The sequence below is a fragment of the Patagioenas fasciata genome, chromosome 7 (genome assembly GCF_037038585.1).
Source record: "Patagioenas fasciata isolate bPatFas1 chromosome 7, bPatFas1.hap1, whole genome shotgun sequence".
In the NCBI taxonomy this organism is placed as follows: Eukaryota; Metazoa; Chordata; class Aves; order Columbiformes; family Columbidae; genus Patagioenas; species Patagioenas fasciata.
Genome location: NC_092526.1, coordinates 36412604 through 36440575, shown reverse-complemented (window position 1 = coordinate 36440575; position 27972 = coordinate 36412604). Strand labels below are relative to the sequence as shown.

The window sequence follows — 27972 nt, the reverse complement described above, 5'->3', positions numbered from 1 at the left end:
GTGTTTATGGCACTAAAGCAGACGAGTTGCTTATTCTACAGTTTGTCATGCTGCAAAGCAACACACTTTCTTCAATCTTCAGTAAACAGCTATGGAGAAATGGGGTTTGTTTTTTGTTTTTTTTTTTTTTGTAAAAGCAGATTACCTACGTTCTCTGGTATTTGGAAAGCTGTGGCTTTGGAAGTTGAAGACCTTTTAGTTTAATATTGATTTCCAACAAATAGTGGAACGATGACCCTCATGCATGCAGTAGTCCTGTACAAATGTTTTTACAATATCAGCAGATTTTTCTTGGGCTGAAACTTCAGCCTGGTGAAATACAAATTGTTGCAGCTTTGGGGGTAAATACTGATAATCTTACCTACCAGAGACCATTTGTCTCACTTGCTTCTAATTTAATTTGAATTTCTCAGTAGTCCAAAACTGTCACCTGCCTTCCAAAAAAAAAAAGTAATTTCAAGGTTTAAAGTTAGCATTTGTATTATTTCTCTTAAACCTAGATTAGCAATAGTAGCTTAATGTTAAGTTGAAATGAGGAATTTAAACTGAAGAAATTATGCTTTGAGGCTGTTTGTGCTACATGTACCTTTGATGGGCAGAATTGAGTTAACTTACACTGGTTTATGTGAAGCAAAGTGCCTGTGCTGTTCTGCTGTGCTTCACCCTGGTGCTGATGTTGTTCTTGGTTTACCTGGAATTCAGCTGTAAAAACCCAGAAGTGTTTTGGGACATGGTTCACACCACCTGCTGTAAATGTGTTTTGTACTGAATAAATTTTTAGTGGATCAAAATGAGCTGTCACTTTGTTGGTATGCAAAAGCTCCTGGTCCAGGATGCTGTTGCTGGGTGCTGCTTTGTTTAATCCTTGGATCGCTAGTGTGCAATATTCAAGCTTGCCAGCCTGTTGGGGGACAGGAGTGCTGTAGCTTGCAGTTTTGGGGTGCTGTAGAGGCTGTTTTGGCTCCCTGCTGGCACCCTGTGTCTTGTTCCAGGAACCTCCCACTGCAGATCCAGGGTAGGGTGGGAGAACTTGAGAGACAGCAACAAAATTCCCGACGAGGGTGGGATTCGAACCCACGCGTGCAGAGCACAATGGATTAGCAGTCCATCGCCTTCACCACTCGGCCACCTCGTCCTGCTCCCCACCTTGCACGGCCCCGCCCCTCCCGCGCCGTCGGTACCGCCGGGGGCCCGGGCCGCTCTGCGGGGTCTGGAGGGCAGCAGCCCGGGTAGGACGGAGCTGGGCCCGCCGCAGGGTCCCCTGACATGGCAGCAAAATGTCGGCCCGTCCCTCACTGCTAGCCAGGTGGAGCGGTAAAAAACTCTGCCCTCTCTGAGGCTCGAACTCAGGACCTTCAGATTATGAGACTGACGCGCTGCCTACTGCGCTAAGAGGGCGACGTCAAGATGCACCCGGGCCGGGCCTCCAGCGGGCGGGCGGCGGGTCTGCTTTTCAGCACAGCGGGGCGGGACGCGCACCTGCGGGGCGGCCGCGGTCAGGCCGGCAGCGAGGGGAGGGTCCCCGGGCCGGTTCGTGAGGGACGGGTCCCCGCACCGGTTGGCGAGAGGACGGTCCCCGCGCCGGTTAGCGACGGGCGGGGCTCCTCACCGGCTAGCGAGGGGCGGGGCCCCGGGCGGCGCGGGGCAGGACGAGGTGGCCGAGTGGTGAAGGCGATGGACTGCTAATCCATTGTGCTCTGCACGCGTGGGTTCGAATCCCACCCTCGTCGGAGCTGTTTTGCTGCAGCACGGGAAGAACGGAGAGAGCCCGGGCTGACGTGTCCTCCGCTGGGGTTGGCTCAGGCTCCTTCCTGGCACACGGGGACCCTGGGCTCGACGACTCCCTAGCGCTGTCTGAGCCCTGGGAGTGAGCTAGTAGCAAGTCCCTGGTCCACCATGGCAACGGCATCTTCCCAAAGGGACAAGGTCATCAGTCCCTGTGCAGTAGTATTTGATTTTGGAAAGGGAGACAACTGAGTGGCCCCTGCAGAAGAAATTAAAGAGGTGTCTAAAAGGGCAGCCAGGTCCTGACGTGGAGGTGGTTGGAAGTTTCTTATCTGAGACTCATGAAAAAGAAAACCACTCAGAAATCCTTTAAAAGAGCTATTATGCCAGAAAGTGGCTGTTAGGCAGTAGGATGATAACCCTCTGAAAGAGAAGGGTGCAGCCGGAAAACAAACTGGGACAAGTGAAGTGTGAAGCTGCTATGAAATGGATACCCTGGGGAGTGATGGGAGGGGGTTTCCCTCTGAGGTATTGGTGAATGTGCCTGTTCATTTTAACTCAAAAAAAAAGATAAAAAGACTAAAAGGCAGAGTGCAAATCCCAATGGTTGGAGCCCCAAGAGGGTCAGGAAGGTACCCCAGTCTCACGCTGTCCTGTGCCCAGGTTGGCACCGGGATGCCCAGTGGCTCTGGGTGAGCTGCCCAGAGAGGGACCCAAACAAAGAGCTGGTGGATCAGCTACCTGCACCCCACCCAGCAGGGGGATTATCGCTCTCCTGCAGCTAATCCTGGTTGTCTAACAGGCCTGGGCACCCCCGGGAAAGTCACTGAGATGCTGCCAGGTTCCTCCTGCCAGCCCTGGTAGGTATAAGAGCCCCTTGGGCCAGGTGCGGGCAGGGCAGCCATGCCGGGGGGACAGGCGCTGCTCCTGCTTGTGGGGCTTGCAGGCGCTGCAGGAAAGGGGCCGCAGTGGGACCTGGGTGGGAGGGATGCCTTGGTCATCACTGTGTCCAATGGGGGACCCTGGGGAGACTGGGCCTGGCCAGAGATGTGCCCCAAGGGCTTCTACGCCAGCGGCGTCAGCTTTAAGGTGCAGCCTCCGCGCTGGTGCTCACAGCCGGGCAGGAGACCCTGCTCCCAGGAGGAACTAACCCCCCACCCCTGTTCTGTCACAGGTAGAGGCACCCCAGGGGCTGATGAAGGACGACACGGCACTCAACGGGATTCGGCTGCACTGCTCCCGCAATGGGGACCCCAGTGGCGGCTACACAGCTGAGTCGCAGAGTGGCAGGTGAGCCCCCAGCGGCCCCTCCCCAAAGCTGGAGAGCAGCCTCCTCCTCCTCCACTGCCTTCTCCTCCCGCACCTCCTGGCCTCAGCACCGACCGTCTTCTCTTCCCCATCTAGATGGGGCCGGTGGTCGGAAGCCCAGTGGTGCCCCCACCGAGGGCACCTGGTGGGCTTTGCGCTGCGGGTCCAACCGCCCCATGATGAGCTCCTGGGCGATGAGGTGGCTGCCACCAGTGCCCGCTTCGTTTGCTCCGACGGGCAAGTCCTGGAGGGGCCGGGTTCTGCTTGGGGCCAGTGGGGTGGCTGGAGCCCCCAGTGCCCCAGGGCAGTGTGTGGCATCCAGACGCGGCAAGATCCTGCATGGGGGCTGAAGAGGGACGACACGGCCCTGAATGACCTGCGTCTCTTCTGCTGCCCATAACGAGCACTGCAGGGCACCTGATCCTGTGACCCAACTCCACAGCAGAGCCTGTGCCTGGGGTCCCCTCTCCCAGGACCCCACGTCTATCGGAAGATACCTTAGCCCTGGTACCCTCAGGGACCATCTTTCCCTCATCCCTATGGGTTACCTCATTATACAAGCTCCGCTGCCAACCCCCCCAACACGAACTCCACTTCCCAGAGATGCTTCCAACCCCTTTCTGCCACCACCCCGACTTCCAGACATTCCCCAGTGTCTCCAGCGCTGGCCCTGTCTCACCCGGAAATGAGCTTTCAGTAAAAACGTGCACCCAGACTGGGCTGGGCCAGTTTTGGCGGTGGGAGGGGACAAAGTGGGATAGGGAAGTGTGGAGCCGTGGCCAGCCCTGCCAGGACATGACATGGGGATGCATTCCCCACCAAACGAGGTAACCAAGAACTTGCAGCTGGATCTTCCTCAAAGGGCAAGAGCATGGGAGGATGCAGGCACTGGAGATAAGTCCCAGTGGGGCAGAGGGGTGTGGGGACCACCGGGGACCCCTACTCTAGGCAGAGACCCCCAGCAGTGCCCCCAGCTTGGGGCAGGGGGGAAAAACAGCCCCCAGGCCCAGGCACCACTGGGAGTCGAACCCAGGATCTCCTGTTTACTAGACAGGCGCTTTAACCAGCTGAGCCATGGCGCCCACCGGCCCATTGCCGTGGGGTACCCCACAGCCACAGAGTGTGCCATAGCCATGGCATCTGCCCAGCCCTTGTCCCCATCCCACTGCCATCCTGACACCAGGATCACCATGCAGGACCAAGGGGCCTGGAAATAAGGTTGGGACCCCTGGAATGGGGGACAGGCCTGTGTATCCGGCTAAGCTCAAAGCCGCAGCAACCACGGGGTGTCCTTGGGAGATAAAAGTTGACGGTTGGGTCCCAGGTGAGCTCTGTGGTGGAAGGACAGGAGCGGGTGTGTGGGTCCCCAAAAGGAGGGCTCGTCCGGGAGTTGAACCCGGGACCTCTCGCACCCTAAGCGAGAATCATACCCCTAGACCAACGAGCCGGGGTGCAGAGCTGCTCGGGCACCCCCAGCCTGTGGTGGGCACTGGGGTGCTGGGGGGCAGCGCTGCCCAGGGACCCCACTGTTGTGGGCACCACTTTTTGGGGACGGGCTCTGTCACCAGCCCCTGGGGAGCAGAGCGGGGCTGAGGGGGTGTGTGGGGATGCACCGGCCACCCACAGACTTTCCCGTTTCTCAGAATAACAGGGCACCCAAAGGATATTAGGGGGTGCCTGGGGTGGGGGGGCAGGTATCTGCCCCAACTCTTGTGGGATGGGGCTGTGATGGCCGAGGGGTGAAGGCGTTGGACTCGAAATCCAATAGGGTTTCCCTGCGCAGGTTCGAATCCTGCTCACAGCGAGAGATTTTAGAGATTTTACCTGCTGCTATGGGAGCAGGCTTGGGGGTGGTGGGAAGGGGCTGGGCCTACGGCAACTCCAGCCCTGCACGTCACCTTCTCCCTGCCGAGCAGATACTACACCAGGTAACCTGCTCTCTGGCACAGTGAGGTAACGTGGGGTAGTACTGCTTGCTTGGGGTCAGGTAAAATCCGGGGTCCACCCAGAAAAGATGGGAACCCCAGACTGTCACCCCAGCTTTGGACTGGGCACAGCACGTGGGGCAGCTTCGCTCTTGCCAGGATCCTTGCCCGCAGTGCAGGTGCCCACTGTGCCCACCATACACCATTGCTGAGCCCCAGCCCTGGGCACAAGGTTTTTGGGAGGGCCTGGGGGCTCTGGGGAGGCAAAAAGACATGGAGATGCTGGGGGTTGAACCCAGGGCCTCTTACATGCAAAGCAAGCGCTCTCCTGCTGAGCTACATCCCCTCTGTGTGGTCAGGGCTGTGCCCAGGGGTCCCCACTCACCCCTGTGGTCCAACTGCCCCACAGCCACTGGGGCCAGGGCAGGTATGTGCTGTGGCCACCTCCAAATGCCAGCCCCACATCCCAGGCAACAGTAAGATGGTTTTGCCAGCTTCAGGCTGTACCAGGGGCAAAAGGCAACATCAAACACCCTCACCAAGCCCCCAGAATTGTGCGGCACACCAGCTGGGGCTGCAAGGGGTTCAGCGCTCTGGCTCGTTGGTCTAGGGGTATGATTCTCGCTTAGGGTGCGAGAGGTCCCGGGTTCAACTCCCGGACGAGCCCTCCTTTTAGGAACACAACTTCTGTGTTTGGCAGGTGCTACCAGGGCATGATGAGACCGCGGTGCCCAGCACAGGGGGATCAGTGCCATGTCCTGGCCATGTTCATCCCCGTGTGCAGACTGGACTCTCAAGAGCTGTCCGCGTGTGCCCCAAGGCTTGTTTTTGGGACCAGGACCATGGGAGCAGAGCAAGGTGAGTGGTGAGCAGTGGGACAGAGATGCAGGGTGAGGCCACTTGCTCAGGGTCCCCAACACTGCCCATGCAGAGGGGATGTAGCTCAGCGGGAGAGCGCTTGCTTTGCATGTAAGAGGCCCTGGGTTCAACCCCCAGCATCTCCATGTCTTTTTACACCAGAAACTGTTGTCTCCCTGGATGTTGCTGGAGAACCTGTCCCTTTGGTGCCTGCCCTCTGCCGAGGCTCTCTGCTGCACCTGGACTTTTTCCCAGCCATTGGTAAATACCCCCAGATGTTTTCTTTGCCCAACCCCAGTACGTGTGGGTACTGGGGATACTGAGACTGTGCAGACGGACCCACACCAGGACGGGGGGCATTTTCTCCCCACAGCAAACCCAAGGGTAAAGCTGGGGTGTCCGCCCCCAAACCACAACAACAGGGGCTGTGATGGCCGAGGGGTGAAGGCGTTGGACTTGAAATCCAATAGGGTTTCCCTGCGCAGGTTCGAATCCTGCTCACAGCGAAAGATTTTACCCACGGCTGGATGGGGTTGGGGTCCATGGCAGCCCCATCGCACAGGAGCAGTGTGGAGAGACAGGGCAGTGCTCTGGGCAGCTCTGCTTTGCCCTGTGCTGGGGACCGGTGAGACCTCCTTTTGGGCATCCGCTGCTGGGCACAGTGCTTGTGGGGATGGGACATGGACAGGGTGACACTTCCTGTCACAGTGGGGACAGGTGGCCTTAACACCTCAGCCACATCCCCTCTGCTGGGACAGTCCCATTGCTGCCAGGAGCGGATCCTGCTCACTGCCCCGTGGGCAGAGACACAAAACTCAGCCATGGCCGGGGCTTGTGCACTCCTCCTGGCTGGGAAAGGGGCCGCCGGGGAGTGGGGGACAGCAGTGAGGGGTCCTGCTGCCACCACATCACCACTCTGCAGCTCTACCCAGGGGCCGAGGTGTGGGCACTGGCAATATCCTTTGCGCATACCCTCCAGAGGCAGAAGTGGAATTTGCCACTGCTGTGCTGTGCAGGAGGTGGGTTTGAGAAGGCAAAAAGTTATGGAGATGCTGGGGGTTGAACCCAGGGCCTCTTACATGCGAAGCAAGCGCTCTCCCACTGAGCTACATCCCCCTACCTGGGGACTGCATGTGCCTGGGGTCCAGCTGCCCATCCTGGTCCTCTTGGCCCCATGGCTTTTGGAGCCAGGGCAGTCACAGCCCGTGGCCATGTCCGGGTGCCAGCCCTGCAGCCAGGGCACAGCAAGTGACACCTCCCAGCTGTGAACATCTATCGAGGCCAAAAATCAACTTCCCCAGGTTCCACCCACCACAACCACTTCCCTGGGTCCTGGAGCTCAAACAGGGGATTCCTGAGTTGGTGTAGCACTCTGGCTCGTTGGTCTAGGGGTATGATTCTCGCTTCGGGTGCGAGAGGTCCCGGGTTCAACTCCCGGACGAGCCCCACTTTTGGGGACCTGCATGCATGGCCCCAGCCCAGGGCCGGATTAAAGGGACGGCACTGGTGGCCCCTGCCGGGGAGGTGTCAAAGTGCTTGGGATGAGGATGTCCCCACAACCAGGGTGAAGTCCCTTGGAAGCAGCAATGGGGATGATGCAGTGCAGCCCCTGATGGTCTATTTTTTGGAGCCCTGGGGACAGAGAAGGGTGAGCTGTGGGCAGTGGGACACTGTGGGCAGTGGGACAGTGGTGTGGAGTGAGGGGACATTCCCAGGCCCCCACTGCAGCTCTTGCAGAGGGGATGTAGCTCAGTGGGAGAGCGCTTGCTTTGCATGTAAGAGGCCCTGGGTTCAATCCCCAGCATCTCCATAGCCTTTTGACTCCCAAGAGCCCCAAAAAACTCCTGTGGTTGCCTGTGGGCACAGTTGGCCTGTGGATACTTTGTGGCACCTGCAGCCTGTGCACAAATGCCCACAGCCCTTTCCCTCCCCTGCCCAGGTGTTGACGGGTGTGGGGTCACCTGCTCCTCCTTCTCCAGGGGGCTCAGAGCAAAAGTTGAAGTTGGCAGGAGCTGCTGAGCTCTTGAGACCGTTCGCCCCCCCTGTGCTGGGTAGTGTCACCCCATGCATGCCCTGTCTCCACGGGGGCTGTGGCTGACAGCAGATCCCCAAAAGGAGGGCTCATCTGGGAGCTGAACCCGGGACCTCTCACACCCTAAGCAAGAATCATACCCCTAGACCAACGAGCCGGGGTGCAGAGCTGCCCGGACACCCCCAGCCTGTGGTGGGCACTGGGGTGCTGGGGGGCAGCACTGCCCAGGGACCCCATTGCTGTGGGCACCACTTTTGGGGATGGGCTCTGTCACCAGCCCCTGGGGAGCAGGGCGGGGCTGAGGGGGTGTGTGGGGATGCACCAGCCACCCACAGACTTTCCCGCTTCCCAGGACAATGGGGCGCCCAAGGGCTATCAGGGGGTGCCCTGCCCACTGTGTGCAATCTGACTATGAGTCAACCACTTTATTCTATAAATATGACAGCCTGAGCAAGATTTTTGAGCTCTCTGCTCCACAAGTGTGGCTCTGTGGCGATGGTTTTTACTACTCACAGATCAGCTGATGAGCCCAACCTAAGTTTCATATCAGTCATTTAGCTTAAGTAAATGTGTACTAAATAGAATGAATCACTTAGAATTATATGGCTGTGTGATTTGTAATATACTGTCTGCTTCATGTTACTCAGTAAGCTGAATTTGCTGAAATCTTAAGCTGTAAATTTCTGCTCATGTTTACTATACTTGCATCTACTTCATGTAAACAAAAGCTGCTACACTGCAGATCTGCAGGACAGCACCTGTTCTGCACTTTGCTGGGAAGAATAGGATTCATTCAGACAAAACAACACCTTCAAGGCTATGAACTATAAACAATATCTACAGTTAAACACAACAAAGGCCCATCTGAGATCAGTGGAAAAGATCCAATGAGAAGAATGAAGACCCCAGACTCAAATATTGCTATTGGACTGAATCACTTTGTGAGAGGTGGGTAAGTAGTCTGAGAAGATATAAAAATCCTGGGATTTCTGTACTTGGCTGGGACCTCTGCAAAGGCACCCAGCTTGAGCCAACCCCCCTGCTATAGTACTGTCTAAAATCATCTATTTCTACAAACTGTGTTGTCTAAGAGTTTGCTTCAAGAGACCTGGGATACAGACTTCAGAGCAACCTGACATCAGGCCCCTGCAGGGGAGATAAGCAGGCTGAGACGTGGAATAATGACACTTTGAAATCTTAGCTAAGCGACATAAATAATTGGGTGTCCACATATAACCCTTTGGACATGAATACATGTAATCCCTCACATATAATGCCTTCACCCTCTCTGTTTCTTAGACTTAAACTGTTGATCAAGTCTGAGGCTAAGTTCGGATCCAGCCGCATCTAGGCTCCTCTCTGAGAAGTGGTTTAGAAAACAAGGGGGTCCATTCTGAACTTGTGACTCAATAGGAGAGCCTCCCTTTACCCTTCACATCTTCTGTCTCCATAGAAATCATTCCAAAGCAACTCTCACCCGATTCTACTCGGCATGTTTCCTCCCTGCTGTAAGTAATAGAGTGAGCCTCGCCATTGAACTCTGTTAAATCACACTTTGAGTGATCTAAGTGTTGTTTTATGGCAAGCAGAACCCTAAATCACTCATCCGCAACAGCTTGGTATCTTAGCAAAATGGTCTGCAGGTCCCCATCCCGCTGCCCTTGACGGCTGCTTCCTCACCTCTCCCAGGTCCGCAACACCTGGAAGGCCATGGCGTGGCATTGCTGGGGACTCAGCCAGGGAGCAGGTTCTCTGGTGCAGGAGCCGCTCGCCAGGGAGGAGGTGCAGGGCCGGCTCTGCCCTGGCTCCCAGCTCCCACAAGGGCCCCCAGGATCTCCACCATGGGCATCAGGGCAGTGGGTAAAATTACTCACTGTGAGCAGGATTTGAACCTGCGCAAGGAAACCCTGTTGGGTTTCAAGTCCAACACCTTCACTCCTCGTCCATCACAGCCTCAGCCCAAACCGCCTGGGGGCGACATCTACCCCCCCCACCCCTGCCAGGCACCCCCTGATAGCCCTTGGGTGCCCCATTGTCCTGGGAAGCGGGAAAGTCTGTGGGGTGGCCGGTGCATCCCCACACACCCCCTAAGTCCCGCTCTGCTCCCCAGGGGCTGGTGACAGAGCCCGTCCCCAAAAAGTGGTGCCCACGGCAGTGGGGTCCCTGGGCAGCACTGCCCCCCAGCACCCCAGTGCCCGCCACAGGCTGGGGGTGCCCAGGCAACTCTGCACCCCGGCTCGTTGGTCTAGGGGTATGATTCTCGCTTAGGGTGCGAGAGGTCCCGGGTTCAACTCCCGGACGAGCCCTCCTTTTGGGGACCCACCGCTGGGAACAGCCCATGTGGGGACAGGGCACACATAGGGTGACAACACCTGGCACAGGGGAGATGGGTGTCCTATGGTCCCATCACTGCTGGGATCAAGGTGCTGCCTGCTGCCCCACGGGCAGAGAGACACAGCCCAGCCGTGGTATGGAATTAGTACTGAGGGGGCAAATTACTGAAATTAATTATCAAGGATACACTTGAGAATAAAGCTATATCCACATCTTCAGCATATATGGCAGCAGAGAAGAAATCTCCCTGAGCCAGAAATTTGCCTGATGGATGAACTTTGCTCATTATAATCTCATTATAATACCAAAACACGCCTCCATCTCAAAGGATACACGCCTCCAGTGTACTTTTAAGCATATTCAGTTGAGTTTTTACCTTAAAAATTCAAGCAAGGGTTTTTTACACCAATCAGTAACAAAGGTATGCATGACTAGAGTAACTCAAGCTCCACCTAAATGTAGAAAATAATATAAAATACCCTAACAACAGAGAAAGGCTGAGAGGGAGACACCATCACTGAGAAGTCAAAGGAACAGCGTAAAAGTACTTCTGGAACCAGTTGAAGTGCTGGGCCTGTCTTCTCCATCCTCAGGAGGACGCTCTTGGGTAAGATTTGAGCACTTAATTATACCGAGTTTTCCCCCAGGACACTTAGACTTTAAGCATGTATTTGTAATCACATTAATAGTGCTATATAATCATCTTAGAATTTATATATATATATATATATATATGGTATCAATACTTATTTCTTGCAACTAACATTTGTATTTCAACTAAAATGTATTTCTGCAACTCAAGTGTGTTTTTGCAAACAGTGTATCTGTCGATGGCATCTAGAAGAACTTGGGCCTATTGCTTTAATAAACCTCATTCTTTGGGCATCTAGTGGTGAGAATTCCTCATTGAATGCACTCAGACTTCAGTATTATTCTACTATTTATGAGTTAGTGCCAGCGTATAAATTCAATGATAGCCACTGACCCGCATTATTAGTGAGTCTAATTGTGCAAATTCAATGTTAATGCACTCAGACTTACATATTATGATATTTGTGAATCTCTGCCAGCATGTACGCTGGACTGGCTGATGAGCACAATTGGACTTATAGCACTGACTTGAAGTTATTTGATGTAACTGGGCATCACTCAGGGGTTATGCCCAGCCACCCCCAGTGCACGCACTGAGGTCACGCTGGATTGCAAGGGGGTTTAACTTCTGCTAAATTAATCCTCTTAACGCAACACATGGTGAGGGCTTGTGCCCTCCCGTCTGGGGAAGGGGCTATCAGGGCATGGGGGATGGCAGAGTGGGGTCCTGCTGTCACCATGTCCCACCACGCAGCTCTGCCTGCGGGCCACATCCAGAAAACCATGTCCCTGGTCTGCCCCACAACCATGACCTCATCCCAGAGACTCGCCAGCCCAGGGACACCCAGCGTCTGCAAAGCACTGAACCCCACGTCAGCAGTGGCAGGGTCTGGAGAAGGAAGCAGTGACAAGGATTTTCCGGGAGTGACAAGAGCGCTGAGTCCAAGGCAGGTTCAGGGGGATGTAGCTCAGCGGGAGAGCACTTGCTTTGCATGTAAGAGGCCCTGGGTTCAACCCCCAGCATCTCCATGGCCTTTTGCTTCCCCAAAAAAGCAGAGTGGGATAGTGGATACCCAAAGGAAGACTTGTCCGGGAGTTGAACTTTTTACAGCCTGAATGAGAATCATACCCTAGACCAACAAGCTGGGGTGCACAGCTGGGACCTGGTGTAGATCTTGTCCCCCACAGGGACCCTGCCCCACACCTGCCTGTGCAGGGGATGGCACAGAGTTCACTGGACTCAAGAGCTGCCAGTGTTGGGGTTTGGGGATGTTCCCAGTGGAGTGTCCCCTTTGGCAGGTGGCACAGCTGAAGGGTGCTGTGGGGTATGTCTCATCCTCAGCTGCTCTCAGGATGGGGACAGGGGTACCCTGGAGCTGGGGCAGCTGTGTGGGGTGCCCCATGGCAATGGGGCAGGTGGGCGCCATGGCTCAGCTGGTTAAAGCGCCTGTCTAGTAAACAGGAGATCCTGGGTTCGACTCCCAGTGGTGCCTGGGCCTGGGGGCTGTTTTTCCTCCCTGCCCCAAGCTGGGGGTCTCTGCATTGCCCCAAGCGGTGAAGACCCCCCCAACTCTCTGTCCCAGGCAACTCAACTCTAGGGGTAAGGAGTTTCTTTCTGCCTGTGCCCTCTGAGGCGCACAACTATTTCAAATTAGGGAAATGCAGAGATCGTCCAGTGCTGGCTGAACCCTTACCATCTTCCCCATTAATTTGCACAACTGTTACTGAATCGTGCAGGAAAACCCCCTGGACACAAGCTGGTGGACCTACAACAAGCCTGGGGCACACACTTTTATGACCAAAATAAATGCTGCCTCGCCCTTTGTCCTCCTCTGAACACAGGGACAGAAGGGGACATGGAGAGGGGCAAATGAGTTCCCCTACAGCAGGTGTGTGGGCAGCTGCCTGCCAACACCAGCCATTTGGGCTGCCAGGGCTCTGCCTACCCAGCCCAGATACCCAGAAGATGCCCTGAAGAACCAGCCACAGGTTTGCAGACTTTGGCCAAGAAGAACAGGGAAAAAAAAATCCTTAAAAAAAATAATGGCAGTAGAAAGGGACGAGGTGGCCGAGTGGTGAAGGCGATGGACTGCTAATCCATTGTGTTCTGCACGCGTGGGTTCGAATCCCACCCTCGTCGGGCCCCTGGGGACCCCCACAGAGGGGGAGACTCCTAGTACAGACCCCAGTGTGGTCACCTTCCTCTTTACCTCTCTCTGTTTTGCCCATTCATGCTAAATACGTAGCTGACTCTGGATTGCTGCTCCCACTTGCAGAACCTGCTCCCGCTTGCTCAGGGACCTGCATTGCCCTTCTGTGAAACATGCTGGGCCCCAGGCTTCCATGCAGGAGCAAGGTGCTGTCCCCCTCCATCCCCGAGCCCACCTACTGGTCACCCTCCTGTCAGCCAGCTACCACCTATGTCTTCTCCAGGAGGCAAACCTCCAAACCGTGGGCAGGGAAGGTCAGCAACAGGCTACCCATGCTTGCCAGGCAGCGATGTGGGCACAAGCTGAGCCTGGGCACTGCTTTTTTTCCCCCTTCTGCTCTGTTAGCCAATTTATTCCTTCCTGCATCTCATACACAAACCCCAGGCATCCCTGTCACACCAATGGGAGCCAAAAGCCAACCCTGGACGAAGCCGTGCCTTGCTAAGCCATTGCCATATCCTCGAGGTGCTTCTTGGAGGATGGCAGAGCTGTTGCATGTTGGCAGCTCCCTCCTGTGTCTGCAGCAGTGCTCACAGTGGAGGTTCCTGCAGAGAGGATAGGGTGAGCCACTGTGAGGTGAAGAGGAAACAGGTAAAATAACCTGCCTGCTGGGAGGTTTTTAACTGCTGAAATCCCAGCGGTCTTGCAGACAGGAAAGCCTTGCATTTGTCAGAGCATGCCTGTGCTTTGACGCAGCTGGGGAAACATGTTGTACCGGCCTTGTAGGTGCCTTTCCCGCACCCAGCCCCTCTTTCTGCAGATGAGGATGTGGCCAAGCAATGCCATGGCTTGGAGGCAAGGCAAGGATGCTCAGGCTTAGCTGCCCATGCTGCAAGCCCTGCACCGGCTTTTTGGCCTTCCCTGGGGATACGTTTCCTTCCTATGCCTTGGGGAGTTGCCCCTGGGCACCAGCTGGGAGCTGCTTCCCTCCATCAGAAGCTCCCAAGCCAGAAATGGTGATTGGACTGCAGGGAAATAGCCAAGCACCCTGCAAGAGGGATGTGGGAGATTTTCTGGGGTAAAAACAAGAGTTTCACCGCATGGGGGTTACAGCCCTGGAGAAACACCAACTTGCAGCTGGAGATGGCAAAATGGGGAGGGGCGGTGGGTGCAGCTCCTCGTAGGGTGGTGCATGGCATGGGGGCTGCTGCAGCAGGATGGGACTTGTGGGCTTGCAGGGCAGAAGCAGGCGGGAGAGGAGACAAGACGTCTCCCTTGGGACACCGTCCATCCCTGCCGGGCTGTGTCTGCCCCAGCACATGTCTCCCCCTGGCCTGACACACAGTGACAAGGCCTCCTGGGGGGGACATGCCAGCCTCAGTGACGCCACGGAGCATCAGCCCGCTTGGGGACCTGGCAATTATAGAGAACGTGTGGCACCATGGAACTGGATCATCCGCGGCCCTGGGGCAGCACAGAGCAGCTGCAGCCTGGCTGTCCCCAATGGCACCAGGCAGGCTGCGCTCCCTGGCTGCACACAGTGGCCCTGTGTGACAGATGTGCTCAACCCCCACAGCCAAACCAGCAGCAGTTTGGTCCCAGCTCCAAAACAGGTTAAGATCTGAGCTGCAGCCAGACCAAGAACTCCTGTTAGCAAACCCACAAGGCAGCAATGACACACTGAACACCGAGAACTTGTGGGTGCAGGGAGTCTCGTGCAGACCTTTCCCACTGTGTGCACTTTGACTACGAGTCAACCACTTTATTCTATGAATACGACAGCCTGAGCGAGATTTTTGAGCTCTCTCTGCCAGACAAGCGTGGCTTTATGGTGGTGGTTTTTACTACTCACAGGTCACTGGATGAGCCCAGTTTAAGTTCCACGTCAATCATTTAGCTTAAGCAAATAAATAAATAAAATTAATCACCTAGAATGATAAGGTTGTGAGATTTGTAACACACTGTCTGCTTCACGTTACTTAGTAAGCTGAATTTGCTGAAATCTTAAACTGTGAATTCTGCTCATATTTACCAAAAGCGAATACAGACTACACCGAACATCTGTGAGCTCAGGTCTAGTTCGCACTTTGCTGGGAAGAACAGAATTGACTGGGGAGAAAATAACAACTTCAAGGCTAATCTGATGACATTACGGACATTTGCAAAATAGGGCCTGTTTTGCAATTTGCTGAGAAGAACAGAATTCATTCAACCAAAACAGCACCTTCAAGGCCATGGACTAAACCAAATATCTACAATTAAACAAAACAAAAGCCCATCTGAGATCAGTGAAAAAGATCCAATGCGAAGCAAGAAGACCCTAGACTCAAATGTTGCTATTGGACTGAATCATGGTCTGTAAAGACAAAAATTATGGTTTTCTGTGCTTGGTTGGGACCTCTGCGTAGCCACCCAGCTGAAGTCGGCCCTCCTGTTATTCTACCCCATTAAATTATTTATTCCTATGAATTCCGATGCCTGAAAGTTTGCTTTGAGAGTCTTACTATACAGACTTTGGAGCAAATGGATACCGGGCCTCTGGAGAGAAGGTAAGCAGCATTTGGCTTGGCATATTTCCCCATGCAGTAAGTTATAGAGTGAACCTGACACTGAGCTCTTCTAAGTCGCACTTTTCTTTGAGTGACCCACACATTTTTCTGCGATAAGCAGAGCGCTAAATCACTCTCCTGTGACACCCTGAAGCACCCCAAGTCTGCCCCAGCAAGAACACAACGAGGATTGGTCCCGCACCATGTTTCTCCTCATGCCCTTATCTGCAGGAGGAACCAGGGCTGAGCCGGCCACACACCCTGGGTCGATTTTAGAAGTCAAGAAAATGGGTCTGACATGTTCAGTTTTGTGAAATTTTCTCAGTTTTGCGGTTCCCCCAGAGAAAGTCGTGTCTCAAACAGAAAGCACGCACTCCCTGAAATGAGTAGGAGTTGGAAAAAACAGTCCTTGTCTTTCTCCCAAACACCTACATTTCCAGCAAGAGCTCTTTCCCCTATGGTTTTCATTTGTTTCTATCTCATTCATTACGCAAATCTGATTGTTTTTAACTTCCTGACACGTGCCTTTTGTTTCCCCTGTTGCCTTCTCCAGGCAAAGGATTTGTTTCAGCACACAGATCTTCTCACTTCCAGCAACATGCCCTCGCTAAGTTCCCCCGTGCATTTATTTCAAACATGCTTGCATCCATGGATATTCTTCTGGTACACAATGGTCCAATGTGAGCAGAACCTCACGTACTTAAACTGGGTCACAAGACTGAAAAAATCAGAAGATCCCAGCAAAACCCAAAAAAATCGAACAAACACCCCAAACCAAACCAAACCAAACCAACCAAACAAAACCACAAAAGCCCAAACCAACCAATCAAACCTCAACAACAACACAACAACAAAAAAAAGCCAAATCAAACCAAAACCAACTAAAAACCAAAAGCAAAACAAGACAAAAAAATCCCAAAAACCAAAGCACCAAAAAGACATGGAAGATGATCAGTGAAGCCCTGATGGGCAGAAGGGTTTAATTCTTAGGTTGTGGGTCCAAGGTGCACCCGTGGCATCATTTTGTTATTCAAGAGTAGTGTAAAATGCAGCAAGGTAAAGCTTAAAATAACTCTCAGCTTTTCCCGCTCACCGAATTGCCATTCAGGAGGCTGTAATGAACCCACAGCCTTTCTCCAGCAAGCTGGTGGGTTGCTTCTGTCTGAAGCACATGTCCTCCGCTGCACTTTGGAAACGCTGATTTCCTCTTTCCCGTTCCAGAACGATGTTAAAATGAGCTGGGCTTGACCCCAGCACCTCCAAAAGGCTTTCTTTGCCCTGGTAGGCAGGGCAGGGAGAGGTCACTGGGGACAATTCAGTGCTATCAACCATGGCTCTGCAAGGCCAAGTCATGCTAAGAACTAAAATGACCCTAAAAAACACCTACAAGGCATGTCTTCAACAGCGATGCGGACACCCCCCAGCTCCGCGCATGCATGGTATATGTGCCCTGGTACTTGTTGTGGTTTATTCTGGGGCAGAAAATGCTTGTGCCTTCATCTGGGCTCTGCTGGTGTCAAATGAAAAGCCTTCTTCAAACTTTCCTTGCCCCTAGAGCCTGATGGCTCATTCCCTCACTTGGGACCATGTCAGCAACTCCTTCTTTCCAATGAGCAGGTGATTCACGTTTAAGTGCAGGTCGGGACTTTGGCGGCTCCCAGGCTGTTTAGCAGCTAACAGGCTTGCAGCAGAGCAAGCTCGTGTCACACCGCAGCCGGTAATTAGAAATGTCTTGACGATGTCACCCCATCACAAGGAAGCATAGCTGTGAACTTCTGGCTCAGCACATCCAAAGAGCAGGAGGGAAAGGCTCTTGGCCTTGGAAATCAGCTCACTGGGTAAAATTAGTAAGTTTTGGTGTGTATCACCTTCAGGGCTGGACTTCAGAGCCCATGATTACTTTGCTTCTAAAAACTGATATGCCTTCGAAACAGAATTCATACCCCAGGCATGAGGAATAATAACAAAAAAAAGGGCAAAATTCTCTCAGTGGATCCAAAAGTGTAACAATCTGGCCAATGCCAGGCTAGCTTAAGTCCCCATCTCTGCACCTGTAGCACCTGGGGCCGAAGAAGTGCCCACCAGCATTTCGCTCTCAGCTGTGCGTGGTCCCCCAGCACCCTCACCCCTGCGGCCCCCTTGTTTTTTTCTGGCATTGCTGAGACTGCAGTGTTTATCTACAGATGCGCATTTCATGCGTTCAGCCGCATCCCTGAGCTCAGCCCAAGCGCACGGGGGAGCTGAATTGATTGCACTTGGGTGAAGGTGGGAAGTGATGTACTGCCCTAAATTCTGCTGAAAAGCTCTCCTGCCTGGTGGCATAAGACCTAAAATGTGCTTTGGCCTTAGGAAGGAAGGTAATTAATGCCTGTAGCCGGAATCATTTCAATCTTACTCAGTATTAAATGGAAGCAAAACATGATAGATGAAAGAGGAAGCTGTTTAATCACCCAGGGGAGCTTTCCAGGAGAAAACTGCTGGTTGCTGAGTAGTTCCAGGCAGAAGGTATGTGCCTGCTCCCCCGGGGGCTGGGGCACCCTATAAAACCCCGCACGGCACCCAGTCCTACCACCAGCTCCCAGCCACCGCCGCCTCTGCTGCCTGGGTAAGTTCAGACGGGCTCCGTCTCCTCCCCACTGAGCTGTTGCTTTCACCGATGCCTTGTGCCCGGTCCTCCGCAAGAGTTCCAGGTTTGTTACCTGCCTCCCTCCCACCTATGGAGGATGTTGGGTTGAAGGGTTTATTTCAGCTTCAAAAGGAGGAGCATGAGGGGTTGCGGGATGCAGGGCTTCTGGGGTCTGCGACCACATAACTGGATGCATCCTGCATGGTTTTCTTTGCTGAAGGAAAGGAAAGGAAGGGAAAGGAAGGGAAAGGAAAGGAAGGGAAAGGAAAGGAAAGGAAAGGAAAGGGAAAGGAAAGGAAAGGAAAGGAAAGGAAAGGAAAGGAAAGGAAAGGAAAGGAAAGGAAAGGAAAGGAAAGGAAAGGAAAGGAAAGGAAAGGAAAGGAAAGGAAAGGAAAGGAAAGGAAAGGAAAGGAAAGAAAGGAAAGGAAAGGAACAGCACATGCCCAGGTTGCAGGGGCTGTGTCCCTGTTTACAGAAAAGCAGCAGAGGTCTCTTATATTTTGGGATGGGATAGCTCAGCTTAAGTCCAGCTTGCTCATGCTGTGTTGATTTAAGTGGGTTTTGCTACAACGAGGTGTGTTTCGGTGAGCATTTTGTTTGCTGCAGGCTTGCTGCCAGCTCTCCAGCACTGCCTTGAAGGGCAGGCAGTGGGCAGGAGTGGGTTTCAGCGCCCTCAGCAACTGGTGCCTACACAGCTTACCCAGATGTGTAGCACAAACCAAGCTACTCACTTCTTTCTGAGCGAGTTACGGGGTGAGGGAAGGGGAAAGCCTTCCTTCGAGGTTTCTAAACTGTCCAAATTCACCCTTGAGCTAGCTTTCTCACACCTCTTATTATGGGAGCCACTGAATGAGGGCTCAGCAGGGATGGACTGCTCTCTGCCTTGCATTTATCCCCTGGCTTTGGCTTTCAGGTGCACCTCGTCACCGAGCAATGTCCTGCTACGATCTGTGCCTGCCCTCCTCCTGCGGTCCCCGGCCGCTGGCCACCAGCTGCAACCAACCCTGCTTCCGCCGCTGCGGGGACTCCACTGCCATCATCCAGCCGCCCACCGTCATGGTCACCCTGCCCGGGCCCATCCTCAGCTCCTACCCGCAAAACACGACGGTGGGGTCCACGGCATCGGCAGCGGTGGGGAGCTACCTGCGGTGCTGTGGGGTCCCCGTGTGTTCTGGGGGCTCCCGGGGGCTGGGGAAGGCGGGACTGCTGTGCCTGGGCAGTGGGCTGTAAGGGTGTCCCCAGAGGTCACCTCGTCCCGCTGGTGCCAGCAGATCGACTGCATCGGACGAAGCACAAGAGCAAGACTGGGGAAGAGGACTAAGGAAATGCCCGTGGGTTTCCCAGCTGTGGGGGGCACCCGCAGGCCTCCCAGGAGGAAGGCACCCATGTGAGCTTGTCAGTCATGACCGTGCCTCTGTATACCTTTCTCTCGCTAAGCCTTACTTTATATTTCCATGTAGGTGTCACACCCTGCAGTGTCGCACAGCATTTGCTGCTGGCTGGGCGAAAATGCTTATAGCAGGCTGTAGACAGAAAACGATAGTCGTGGGGCGGTGGGGCAGAGAAACACCTTGTGGGGATTGACTAGTCCTGGAGTGGGGTTTATCCATTTATTTACCAAGCACTGGAAATGCACTTCTCTAACTCTGATCTGGTTTATTCTTTTTCTCCTCATTAAAGTCATGCTACATCATAGCCCGAGTCTTTTGGTGTTCCTTGTGCCTCTGGTCTGGGGGGGTAACCTGCTCTGGAGGCAGCTTGTTGCTGGAGGGGAGGTTTCTCTGTTGTCTGAAATGTGAGTTTCTGCTGCTCAGCTCTGCACTGGGCTGAAGTAACTGTGTGGTTTGCTCTGACCAGCCTGAAGGCAACTTTCTCAGCCTGGAAACCTCTCCCGCTGTCCCACAGCAGGAGCCTGCTTAGGGAGGAATTCCCACAGGAGCAGACTTGCTGCCTGTTCCCTCAAGGAGGTGGGAACACAAAGGTTTGACATTTCAAACCAGCATTTACTTTGTATTTTACAGTAATTTTTTGGGGTGACCTGAGGAGGATGAATGTGGAGTCAGCAAAAAAAGCAGAAGCAGGCTTCTTGGGAGGTGTTCTTTTGGATGGTCGTTCTACGCCCAACTCAGCCAATGTTTTCTGGGTGATGGTAAAGAGTAAAAAATTCCTAAGATACACCAGGGCAAAACCAGACCCCAAGCATTAGGCTCTTTATTCTTACTCTTTACAACAGCATGTGGCAAAAGATGCCTTATACACATACATCTGTACTGAATGAAACCTAGATAGCCCAGACGTCAGTGAGGCATGTGATGTGTCTGAATCTGGCTGTATCTCTTAACGAAGCAGCAGAAATGTTTTGTTCTGTGCTGCTGCATGAGTGCATTGGCATGCATACATACAGACACAACTGCAACATGTGCCTCGAGTGAGTCTTGCGAATAACATGTGCTGTATATACCTGTGTCTCTGTACTAGCTCAGAATGATGGTTCAGGGAATGGCATCCCACCCTGTATGTGGGTGCACCTTGTCCTGCAGCCCATGTCCACAGCATCCTTGGCCTCAACACAGAGAGAGGGGTGCCTATGATGTGAAACACAGTACAGGGTTACCCAGGTTTCCTCTGGACACAGACATCTGGGAACCAAAGTTTGCTAAGCCCAGTGACTGAGCACTGATTGATCAGAGGTGTCATGGGGAGAGGCATCCCAACTTTCCTTATAGACACCACGTGTGATGGACACTCAGGGGTGTGGTAATGCCATCAGGAAAGATATATGAACATAATAACAGAGATCTGAAGAAGGAACTATAATTTCCCTGGAAGAAAAAACTATAATTTCCCTGTGTGCTCCAGATGCAGAGGCAAAAGCAACAGCTGGACCGTCACTCAGCAGGGAGCTTTGCTGTGTTGCTGAGTAGAGACCTATGGGTCCTGCACTGGTGAGCTGGTCATTAGAGGAGGACCAGGATAATCCTATCCCTGCCCCCAGCTACAACACAGTGAGTTCCATACCAGGTTTTTCCCAAAGACTTGGATCAAAGACTTTAGTTGAACATGTTGGACAATTGGACAAGTTTTACAGGGAGGGGATGCAGGCATCTCTGGAAAAATATGTCAGCCGTTGAATAAAGCCTCTTTTTAAGATGTCATGTATCATCAAACAGAACCTTTTCAGCTGATGGAAGGAGGAATAATAGCCTTTCATGAGTATTGTTTAAATCTCCTTTCATACTTGAAGCATTTTTGTAGTGTGACAATATGCATAAAATTTATGAGGTTGTAATGAGGCATTATGCTGAGCTTGAAAGCATGTTGGTCATCAAAAGCCTTAACCAAGCTCAACTGGTTTTATTGCTCAGGAGAACTCCACAGAGGTGCTCCTGATTTGAGAAAATTTATGTGGCAATTGCTCAGCAGTCAGAATACCAGAGAATGAGGGCTATGGTTTCACATCCCTCTTCCAAGGACTGCTCAGATATTTTTATCCCAGCTCCAGAAATTGTCTGCATAGATAGTGTGCAAAATTCTCCTGAGCACCGCAATGAGGAAAAGCACTGGATTTCCAGCAAAAACTTTGTCAGAAAGCTGTAGGCGTTTGGGGCTTGTGCAACTGTCTTTAACCAGTCTGCTGTGTATGACAGTCTAGGACGCAGCAGGGGGAAAGAATAATGATATTTTAATGTGGCTTTTCACTGAATGACTCCACTAGTGATGTTATACAGATGTGAGTTTTTTTGGTTTGTATGGTTTTTTGTGTTTTTTTTTTTTTTAGTCTCAAAGGAGACTAAAATCCACACAGGTCCTTGATTTGACTTGAAAATTGTAATGCTGAGTGCAGACAGAGTCAGAGAAGGGAGGCCCCGCAGGGCTCCCTGTCCTAAGGGACCTGGCACCCTGTCTCCCACGGGTGCTGTGACTCCTGGCTGGGAGCCGCGCTGTCTTGGCCCTCAGAGCTCAAGAGCTGTCCCAAATTCACTCCAACCATGTATCCCCCCCAGCCAGCACTTGCCCAGGGCAGGACCCCACAGACCTGCTGATCAGGCCCTAAAATACAGGTTCCTGACAAGACAGAGCAGCCAAAGGCCCTGGTGAGAAACAGGGAACTACATACCAAGGCTGAGAGGAAAAATAATCCTTAGTGGGTGGAAGGTGCACATGGAGGGAAATAGCTAGGTCCTGGGATTTGACCCCAGCATTGCCTGCTTGTGGCTTTCAAAAGCAGCAACAGGTCTCACAAAAGCCTGGAGCTTAGCCCAAAAGAAACCCTTTGGCCATACCTGCATCTGTAGAGCATTATGTCTTCTGCTCACTTCCCATCTTTCCTCACCTGATCATGTTCTCAGAGGAAACCTTCTCCTTGCTGTCCCTCAGCATCTTCTTGCAGCAGTCATTGCTTCCAGGAGACCCAAATTTCACTTCATTTTCTTTCTTCTGTCCTATGTTTTGGTGAAGTCAAATCCTCCAGCAGAAATTACAGTGCATTAATTACAGTGCATTAATTCTAGAGCATTAATTACAGTGAGGCACACCAGTTCAACAGGGAGCAACTGAACCACGCTGGCCTGGGAAGGTGATGGGGTAGCTCACCTTTGTGGGGAGCCTTGGGGGTGTCAGTCTCCTCTTTGGGGTGCATGTAACCATGGAGACATCCCAGCCTGCACCACTGCATGTGCCAAATGAGCTTCCCCCGGTTTCTCTGCATTTATGTGCTTGGGAAAGTCGACAGCAGTAGCCAGCAAACATCTCTAGTGGTGATGGGTACCTTGCCTTGCTGAGGTCGTGGTTTAAGTTGGAACAATTGGAGAAGCGTAGAGAGATGTTATGGAAAATGAAAGACTGGTGTGAACAGCAAGGGAGTGGGACCATCAGGAGTGGAAGCCAAGAGCAGAATGGACCTGGTGATAGGGATGGAGAGATTAGTGGTGGCTGAATGACCTCTGGGTCAACAAGATGCTGGCACATTAATCTGTGGCTTCTCTACACATCCAGATGAGAAGACAAAAATCCTGGTGACTCACAGCAGTGGGACAGGATGAAGAAACAGATCCACCCACCGTGCCTTTTCTGGGTTGCAAAAGGTGTATCCCACCCCAGCACCTGGCGCCAAGCTGAAGGCAACACCAGGAGGGTGAGACGGCCTCATCAGGCAGCGTCCCTCATCCTCCTCCCCAGGCAAGGACTCCTGGCCAGAGTGCTTGGGGACACGTGTCCTGGAGCCAGGTGGAGAGACAGAGCCCGTGGAGCTGGCACCCTGCAGGCACGACAGACAAAGATGAGACCTATTTGCCAACAGAAAAAACCTCCTTCCTTGCCCACCAAAGCCTTGCAATGCAATTTCCCACTGAAGCAGAGAAGACACCTGGTCTTAGGTTTTAGGAAGCGGGGAAAAAGTGGTTACATGGCTGGGATAAGGGAGAGGACAGGGCACCACTGAGATGACATTCTACCGTGGACTGACTGCAGGGTGGGGGCTCACCGTGTTTTTTTGGGATGCCCTCCCTGCCATACAAGGACCTGGTGCCAGCCTGCGGAGCCAGACAGGAGATGGCTCCGGCAAGGGCTCCGGTTCTTGCCCAGGGCTGGAAATCCCATAAATCAGGAAAATAACAGGCCACCCACACGTGTGAATCACGGGGGAAGAACTACGCAAATCAAAAGGCTCTGGCATCCCAGTCTGGCCCTCCTGGTTCTGCCCGTGGGAGTGGGGCTCAGAAGGCTTGCACCCCCGCCAGCCCGCAGCCCTGTTGGCTCCACCAGCACCAGACTCACCTTGAGCCCAAATCATCAGCAGACACCGCTCCCAGCTGTCCTGCACCCCTTCTCCTCCAAGCTTCTCCCCTGGGGAGGGCAGCCCTTGGGAAGAGACAGGGATGAGTGGAATGAAAGCAGAGCCCAAATCCCAACGGTTTGCAAGGTCCTCAGGGTGAAATACTGTGGATTTGTGTTTCAGACTCAAGAACATTCAATTAAATGTTCCAAGGCTGTTAATTTGCTGAGAATCAGGTGTCTGAACATTTCCCAAAGAGGAGGGTGGTGGTCTGGTTATTGCTGCATAAGGTGGCTGGTGTTAGAACTGGATGCATGGGGCTTAAGGAATTGGCAGTCGTGGTGGGTTATGTGACCTGGAAACTGGGGGTGCAGTGTTCCCCCTGCCCACTCTCCTGTAATTTGCAGGGCAGGGGAGAGTAGCCAGGCTTACCTGTGGCTGGTGCTTCCTACCGATTCCACTGTCAGCTCACACAGTTTGGACGTGACCCAGGGAGGGCATCCTTGCTCTGGCACAGCCTGCAATGAGATGTAACGAGCATCAGAGGCTTGCTGCAGGTGGGCTGGCTAAAAATCAGCTCTTTGCCCAGTTCCCAGTCCTGCGTGGAGGGGGTCCCCACCAGCTGGGGCTCCCACAGCAGCTCTGCTTCTCACCCCAAGGGCACAGTTACAAGTATCCCTTCCCTCATGGACTGCATCCAGAAAAAAACCCAACCCTGGTCTGCCCCAGAACTGTCCTTCCAGTCCTGGCACCCAAGGGAGCTCCAGTGCCAGCACCCTGCTGACCCATATTGTTGTCAAAAAGGGAGCGACTGGGGGTATTTCTGAGTAACCTGGCATTCACAGGTCCTGTACCTTGTCCCACAGCCACCCGTGGGGCTGGGAAGAGGGAGAACATAAGCCCTGGGACCACATGAAATGGGTCTCTGAGGGGTAGTGATGAGAGATAGGGGCAACCAGGAGGCATCACCCTGTGCCCATGGCCACGGGTGGCTGGAGCACAGGGCCACAGGGCAGGGATAGGTGCTCCACCTTGGCTCGTTGGTCTAGGGGTATGATTCTCGCTTCGGGTGCGAGAGGTCCCGGGTTCAACTCCCGGACGAGCCCTCCTTTTGGACACCCATCTTCTCTGGTGGGCCTGTGGCATGGACTCAGGGATGATGAGGCAGCAGTGGCCTGGCACAGTGGGGTCAATGCCATATCCTGTCTGGGCACATCCCCACGGGTAGGATGGAGCCCCAAGAGCCAAGTGGCAGGTGGTGCTGATGCAAGGGGATGTAGCTCAGCGGGAGAGCGCTTGCTTCGCATGTAAGAGGCCCTGGGTTCAACCCCCAGCATCTCCATGATTTTTGCACCCTGAAAACTCAACGGGGCTACAAGGTGGGAGAAATTACTGAAAAGGCTGGTGCTGAGTAGGAAACATCCCCTTTCTTGCTGATGAGGACATCCCCAAGCTGATCTCACCCTCACACCAGGGTTTCTCCTCATTGCTCCCTTGGAAATACCAGGGGCACTTTATTTTCCCAGCTATCTGGTTCTGCCCCCAGCAGAGCTGCCCAGCAGGGAAGGGGTCACAGCAGGACCCCACTCTGCTGTCCCCTACCACCCCAACAGCCCCAGCCACGAGGGGATGAGCCCGGGCCATGACTGAGCCAAGTCGCTGCCCACGGGGCAGCAGCTTGCTCCCAGCAGGGGCAGAACTGTCCCACCAGAGGGTGTGTAGCTGAGGAGTTAAGGTCACCTGTCCCCCTGTGCCAGGCAGCGTCACCCTTTCCATGCCCTGTCCCCACATGGGCTGTTCCCAGCGGTGGGTCCCCAAAAGGAGGGCTCGTCCAGGAGTTGAACCCGGGACCTCTCGCACCCTAAGCGAGAATCATACCCCTAGACCAACGAGCCGGGGTGCAGAGCTGCCCGGGCACCCCCAGCCTGTGGCGGGCACTGGGGTGCTGGGGGGCAGCGCTGCCCAGGGACCCCACTGCTGTGGGCACCACTTTTTGGGGACAGGCTCTGTCACCAGCTCCTGGGAAGCAGAGCGGGACTGAGGGGGTGTGTGGGGATGCACCAGCCACCCCACAGACTTTCCCGCTTCCCAGGACAACGGGGCAGTCAGGAGGATGAGGTCAGATGTTGGAGTGTCAGGGCAAAGAGAACCAGGGGTGCACAGTGAGCCCTGCAATGCCCTTCCAGGGGATGTGATGGCCCTGGAGCAGGAGGGGCACTGGCTCCTCCAAGGTTCTCCAGGTTTTGCAACTCTGGAGAGGTGAGAAAGCAGCGTTTTCTCGGGATTCTGAGTGGCTCCCGCACATCACCCCGTGCCACATCCTCATGGAGGGACAGGCCTGGGGCAGCTGCCCTCCTGCAGCACTGGGCATAGGTTGGCTTATGTGGTACCCAGGGCCATGGGGGACAGGATCTGCACCCAGTCACAACTCTGCACTCTGGCTCGTTGGTCTAGGGGTATGATTCTCGCTTAGGGTGCGAGAGGTCCCGAGTTCAACTCTCGGACGAGCCCTCTTTTTTGGGATCCGCTGCCAGCCACAGCCCCCGTGGAGACAGGGCATGCATGGGGTGACACTACCCAGCACAGGGGGGGTCAAGAGCTCAGCAGCTCCTGCCAACTCCAACTTTTGCTCTGAGCCCCCTGGAGAAGGAGGAGCAGGTGACCCCACACCCGTCAACACCTGGGCAGGGGAGGGAAAGGGCTGTGGGCATTTGTGCACAGGCTGCAGGTGCCACAAAGTATCCACAGGCCAACTGTGCCCACAGGCAACCACAGGAGTTTTTTGGGGCTCTTGGGAGGCAAAAGGCTATGGAGATGCTGGGGGTTGAACCCAGGGCCTCTTACATGCAAAGCAAGCGCTCTCCCGCTGAGCTACATCCCCTCTGCATGGGCAGTGTTGAGGACCCTGAGCAAGTGACCTCACCCTGCATCTCTGTCCCACTACCCACCACTCACCCTGCTCTGTCCCCAGGACCCTGACCCCAGAAACAGACCCTTGAGGCACACGGTGCTCTGCAGTTCCCAGCCCTGCCTTCAGCTGCGCTTTCCCACCCACCCCTTCCTCCATCTGTCCCCCTGCCCACACACCCTGCGGTACCTCCCTGTCAGCTCTCGGGGGTTCATCTGCCCACGGGGACGCGCCCAGCTTGGACGGGGCACTGACCCCAGTGCTGGGCACCGCTGCCCTCATCGTGCTCTGGTTCTGCTATGGTCCCACGTGCCACTGGAGAAAGTGGGTCCCCAAAAGGAGGGCTCGTCCGGGATTTGAACCCGGGACCTCTCGCACCCAAAGCGAGAATCATACCCCTAGACCAACGAGCCGTGGTGCCGTACCTGATTGCACCCCCAGTTGTTGTGCCCCACACACCTTTGGGAGCTTGGGAAGGCAGCTGAGGCTGTCTGTATCCCTTGGCACACTCTGGGGACAGGGAGGTCCCTCTTGCCATCCTGGGTCCATGGAGTCAGCAGCTGGAGGTGACAGCAGGGTGTTTGTGCCCAGCATTTCCAGTTCCCACTATCTCTGGGAGTTTTCCTCCTCAAAACCATCTCCCTGGTCCTTTCAGTGGTTGAAATGGCTGGTGCTTTGCAGCAACATCTGCCCACCTTCTTCCTCCCTGGGACATCCCCCAAAGCCAATGTCCCCCTCTGACCTGACTTTCTTACCACTCCCAGAAAATCCCTGTTGCTGCTTCTTTCCCCGGCTGCACGGAGCTACTGACCCTGGGGTTTGGGGGTTTGCAGGTGCTCAGTGTCCCTCAGGTGTCCCAGGCTGCCAAAAGAACCAGGATGGGGTGAGGGTGGCTCTGGAGCAGACCAGGTCTCGTGCACCCAGACCCTGAGTGAGGGGCTGCCTGCAGCTGTGCCTGGGTGGCAGACAAGCTGGTGCCATCACCACTGCCTGCAGGGTATGTCACCCTATCCACGCTCTGTCCCCACAGTGGCTGTGGCGGGCAGCAGATCCCCAAAAGGAGGGCTCGTCCGGGAGTTGAACCCGGGACCTCTCGCACCCTAAGCGAGAATCATACCCCTAGACCAACGAGCCGGGGTGCAGAGCTCCTGCACACCCCCAGCCTGTGGCAGGCACTGGGGTGCTGGGGGGCA

At 54.1% G+C, this 27972-nt stretch overlaps 2 protein-coding genes and 24 non-coding genes across 27 annotated transcripts; 16 read left to right on the top strand and 10 right to left on the bottom strand.

The window, feature by feature from the left end:
• Positions 1-1053: 1053 nt before the first annotated feature.
• TRNAS-GCU (transfer RNA serine (anticodon GCU)) lies at positions 1054-1135 on the bottom strand. Its single transcript has one exon. It is a non-coding gene; the product is annotated as a tRNA-Ser (tRNA).
• A 190-nt stretch (positions 1136-1325) lies between these two features.
• On the bottom strand, positions 1326-1398 carry TRNAM-CAU (transfer RNA methionine (anticodon CAU)). The gene has a single exon. It is a non-coding gene; the product is annotated as a tRNA-Met (tRNA).
• Positions 1399-1648: 250 nt separating this feature from the next.
• On the top strand, positions 1649-1730 carry TRNAS-GCU (transfer RNA serine (anticodon GCU)). The gene has a single exon. It is a non-coding gene; the product is annotated as a tRNA-Ser (tRNA).
• Positions 1731-2628: 898 nt separating this feature from the next.
• VMO1 (vitelline membrane outer layer 1 homolog) lies at positions 2629-3433 on the top strand. The gene is made up of 3 exons (XM_065841589.1): positions 2629-2814; positions 2900-3015; positions 3130-3433. Exons 1-3 carry the CDS (start codon positions 2629-2631, stop codon positions 3431-3433), a joined length of 606 nt encoding a protein of 201 aa, XP_065697661.1.
• Positions 3434-4041: 608 nt separating this feature from the next.
• TRNAT-AGU (transfer RNA threonine (anticodon AGU)) lies at positions 4042-4115 on the bottom strand. The gene has a single exon. It is a non-coding gene; the product is annotated as a tRNA-Thr (tRNA).
• Positions 4116-4408: 293 nt separating this feature from the next.
• TRNAP-AGG (transfer RNA proline (anticodon AGG)) lies at positions 4409-4480 on the bottom strand. Its single transcript has one exon. It is a non-coding gene; the product is annotated as a tRNA-Pro (tRNA).
• Positions 4481-4755: 275 nt separating this feature from the next.
• TRNAS-CGA (transfer RNA serine (anticodon CGA)) lies at positions 4756-4837 on the top strand. Its single transcript has one exon. It is a non-coding gene; the product is annotated as a tRNA-Ser (tRNA).
• A 395-nt stretch (positions 4838-5232) lies between these two features.
• Positions 5233-5304, bottom strand: TRNAA-UGC (transfer RNA alanine (anticodon UGC)). Its single transcript has one exon. It is a non-coding gene; the product is annotated as a tRNA-Ala (tRNA).
• A 249-nt stretch (positions 5305-5553) lies between these two features.
• TRNAP-AGG (transfer RNA proline (anticodon AGG)) lies at positions 5554-5625 on the top strand. Its single transcript has one exon. It is a non-coding gene; the product is annotated as a tRNA-Pro (tRNA).
• A 265-nt stretch (positions 5626-5890) lies between these two features.
• On the top strand, positions 5891-5962 carry TRNAA-UGC (transfer RNA alanine (anticodon UGC)). Its single transcript has one exon. It is a non-coding gene; the product is annotated as a tRNA-Ala (tRNA).
• Positions 5963-6240: 278 nt separating this feature from the next.
• TRNAS-UGA (transfer RNA serine (anticodon UGA)) lies at positions 6241-6322 on the top strand. The gene has a single exon. It is a non-coding gene; the product is annotated as a tRNA-Ser (tRNA).
• Positions 6323-6860: 538 nt separating this feature from the next.
• Positions 6861-6932, bottom strand: TRNAA-CGC (transfer RNA alanine (anticodon CGC)). The gene has a single exon. It is a non-coding gene; the product is annotated as a tRNA-Ala (tRNA).
• A 258-nt stretch (positions 6933-7190) lies between these two features.
• TRNAP-CGG (transfer RNA proline (anticodon CGG)) lies at positions 7191-7262 on the top strand. Its single transcript has one exon. It is a non-coding gene; the product is annotated as a tRNA-Pro (tRNA).
• Positions 7263-7554: 292 nt separating this feature from the next.
• On the top strand, positions 7555-7626 carry TRNAA-UGC (transfer RNA alanine (anticodon UGC)). Its single transcript has one exon. It is a non-coding gene; the product is annotated as a tRNA-Ala (tRNA).
• Positions 7627-10082: 2456 nt separating this feature from the next.
• TRNAP-AGG (transfer RNA proline (anticodon AGG)) lies at positions 10083-10154 on the top strand. The gene has a single exon. It is a non-coding gene; the product is annotated as a tRNA-Pro (tRNA).
• A 1576-nt stretch (positions 10155-11730) lies between these two features.
• TRNAA-UGC (transfer RNA alanine (anticodon UGC)) lies at positions 11731-11802 on the top strand. The gene has a single exon. It is a non-coding gene; the product is annotated as a tRNA-Ala (tRNA).
• Positions 11803-12192: 390 nt separating this feature from the next.
• Positions 12193-12266, top strand: TRNAT-AGU (transfer RNA threonine (anticodon AGU)). The gene has a single exon. It is a non-coding gene; the product is annotated as a tRNA-Thr (tRNA).
• A 565-nt stretch (positions 12267-12831) lies between these two features.
• On the top strand, positions 12832-12913 carry TRNAS-GCU (transfer RNA serine (anticodon GCU)). The gene has a single exon. It is a non-coding gene; the product is annotated as a tRNA-Ser (tRNA).
• Positions 12914-17830: 4917 nt separating this feature from the next.
• Positions 17831-19793, top strand: LOC139828460 (feather beta keratin-like). 2 transcript variants are annotated; one of them, XM_071811409.1, is made up of 2 exons: positions 17831-18162; positions 19012-19793. In XM_071811409.1, the coding sequence occupies exons 1-2, from the start codon at positions 18129-18131 to the stop codon at positions 19326-19328; spliced, it is 351 nt and encodes a 116-aa protein (XP_071667510.1). In that variant the 5' UTR covers positions 17831-18128; the 3' UTR covers positions 19329-19793. The 2 variants fall into 2 exon arrangements, with proteins under 2 accessions (XP_071667510.1, XP_071667511.1); XM_071811410.1 differs by having other exon boundaries at positions 17835-18077.
• Positions 19794-24905: 5112 nt separating this feature from the next.
• TRNAP-CGG (transfer RNA proline (anticodon CGG)) lies at positions 24906-24977 on the top strand. Its single transcript has one exon. It is a non-coding gene; the product is annotated as a tRNA-Pro (tRNA).
• Positions 24978-25141: 164 nt separating this feature from the next.
• Positions 25142-25213, top strand: TRNAA-CGC (transfer RNA alanine (anticodon CGC)). The gene has a single exon. It is a non-coding gene; the product is annotated as a tRNA-Ala (tRNA).
• Positions 25214-25694: 481 nt separating this feature from the next.
• TRNAP-AGG (transfer RNA proline (anticodon AGG)) lies at positions 25695-25766 on the bottom strand. The gene has a single exon. It is a non-coding gene; the product is annotated as a tRNA-Pro (tRNA).
• A 544-nt stretch (positions 25767-26310) lies between these two features.
• Positions 26311-26382, top strand: TRNAP-AGG (transfer RNA proline (anticodon AGG)). The gene has a single exon. It is a non-coding gene; the product is annotated as a tRNA-Pro (tRNA).
• Positions 26383-26680: 298 nt separating this feature from the next.
• Positions 26681-26752, bottom strand: TRNAA-UGC (transfer RNA alanine (anticodon UGC)). The gene has a single exon. It is a non-coding gene; the product is annotated as a tRNA-Ala (tRNA).
• A 368-nt stretch (positions 26753-27120) lies between these two features.
• Positions 27121-27192, bottom strand: TRNAP-UGG (transfer RNA proline (anticodon UGG)). Its single transcript has one exon. It is a non-coding gene; the product is annotated as a tRNA-Pro (tRNA).
• Positions 27193-27841: 649 nt separating this feature from the next.
• TRNAP-AGG (transfer RNA proline (anticodon AGG)) lies at positions 27842-27913 on the bottom strand. Its single transcript has one exon. It is a non-coding gene; the product is annotated as a tRNA-Pro (tRNA).
• Positions 27914-27972: the final 59 nt, after the last annotated feature.